The 1,511-nt window shown below is 35.7% G+C and overlaps 1 protein-coding gene across 2 annotated transcripts in view; it reads right to left on the reverse strand.

Annotated features, from left to right (window-relative positions):
- RSPH4A (radial spoke head component 4A) overlaps positions 1-1,511 on the reverse strand; it is a 12,974-nt gene that overhangs the window by 5,413 nt on the left and 6,050 nt on the right. For both annotated transcript variants that reach the window (XM_006157879.3, XM_006157880.3), the window contains exon 3: positions 1-558. This exon is cut by the window's left edge and continues 213 nt beyond it. In XM_006157879.3, the coding sequence (XP_006157941.1) occupies positions 1-558 (558 nt within the window). The remainder of the gene's footprint in view (positions 559-1,511) is intronic.

A 1,511-nucleotide genomic window follows, 5' to 3' on the forward strand; every position in this document is an offset into this window, starting at 1 on the left:
TGCTGAAATTCGAGCAATTTGTGCCCGTAAGTAATTGCTCTCATTTCCCGGGAAAGGTGGGTAGCTTATGATGGGAGCATCCAATCGCCCAGTGAAAAATTTCTTGATCTTCCTTGCAATAACAATTTGTGCAGGTGTAACTAAGGGTAACTTCACCCATGGTCTTCCTGGTTCATTGCAAACAAAATAGGTGTATTTGTTGGCACCTGTCCTACTTTCTTCTTTTGGTATAGCCTGTGGGGGACTGTAAAAAGGTTTTGGTAATTCATCCTCCTCGTCTTCTTCAGCTTCACTTTCTCCGTTGTCTCTTTCTTCAGCTATATCTTCTTCCTCTACCTCTTCTTCGTCTTCCCCCTCACGAAATTCCACTTCAGCTACAATATAATTCATTTCCAAACCGAAGATCTTGCCCCAGAAACGGCATCTTTGGATTGGGTGAGTGTCGGTAAGTTGTTTGAGGGCAAGAAATATGCGGTAAGTTTCATCAGTGCCCAGACCAATTCCAGCTTGTTCAAAATAAAAAGCTGACTCCATTACATTTGGAAGAGAGTTTTCGGCCTGGGAAAATAAATGCTATAGTTACAATTTTTTAAAGAATTATTTAATTTAATTTATTCATTAATTTATTTTAATTTGACTAGAGAGACCACAGGTGGGGGAGTGAGAAAGCAAGCCACCAGGTCCAGGACTCAAACCATGGTCGGCCATGTGGGAGTGTCCAGCATCTTAACAACCTCACCACCTGCTAGTCCCGTGGTAGTCAAAATTTTACCCATAAATTGAATGCTTGCTTTTCTTTTCTTTTTTACATATCTTGATACTAGCTCTATTTTATCTACCACTTCTTGGACATTTCTTTCAAGACTTGGATCAAATTATAATTCCTGAATTTCTTCTCTTGTTACTTATAAATGTAGCTTTGTGTCTTATATTACTTATTAATGTATTATAATAGTTGGGACCAACAGATGGCACAACAATTATGTTGCTGGACTTCAATGGAGTCAACTACAGTTTGAGTCCTGAACCTGGAGGCTTAAACTCATGCTGTGTGTGTGTATGTGTGTGCCCAAAATCCTGAGAGGAGAATAAAGAAGGGATTGAGGAATGGCTACTCTCTCTGGGAGGTGATTTCTTGCTTTCTGTCTTTCTGTCTGTCTCTCCAGCAAGGACATGCACCCTATAGCAAAAATCTCTCTCTCTAAAATAAATAAATAAATAAATAAATAAATAAATAAATAAATAAAATAATAGTTATTTTGTTTGTTTCATGTGTATATCTTGGACACAGATAACTTTATGACTACTATTAAAAATAAAAATTTGACATATCTGTTCTCTAAAAAAAATGTACTATCATAAAATAAGATGTAGTACAACTTAAGTACACACATTTGGATAGAAGTGTGATTTTTATATGTATTTGTTTATATTACTATAGCTTAAAATAATTATTTATTTCATTTTAATTATTCATTCATTTATTTTAATTTGACCACACACACACACAC

The sequence above is a fragment of the Tupaia chinensis genome, unplaced genomic scaffold (genome assembly GCF_000334495.1).
Source record: "Tupaia chinensis unplaced genomic scaffold, TupChi_1.0 Scaffold000563_1, whole genome shotgun sequence".
Lineage (NCBI taxonomy): Eukaryota > Metazoa > Chordata > Mammalia > Scandentia > Tupaiidae > Tupaia > Tupaia belangeri.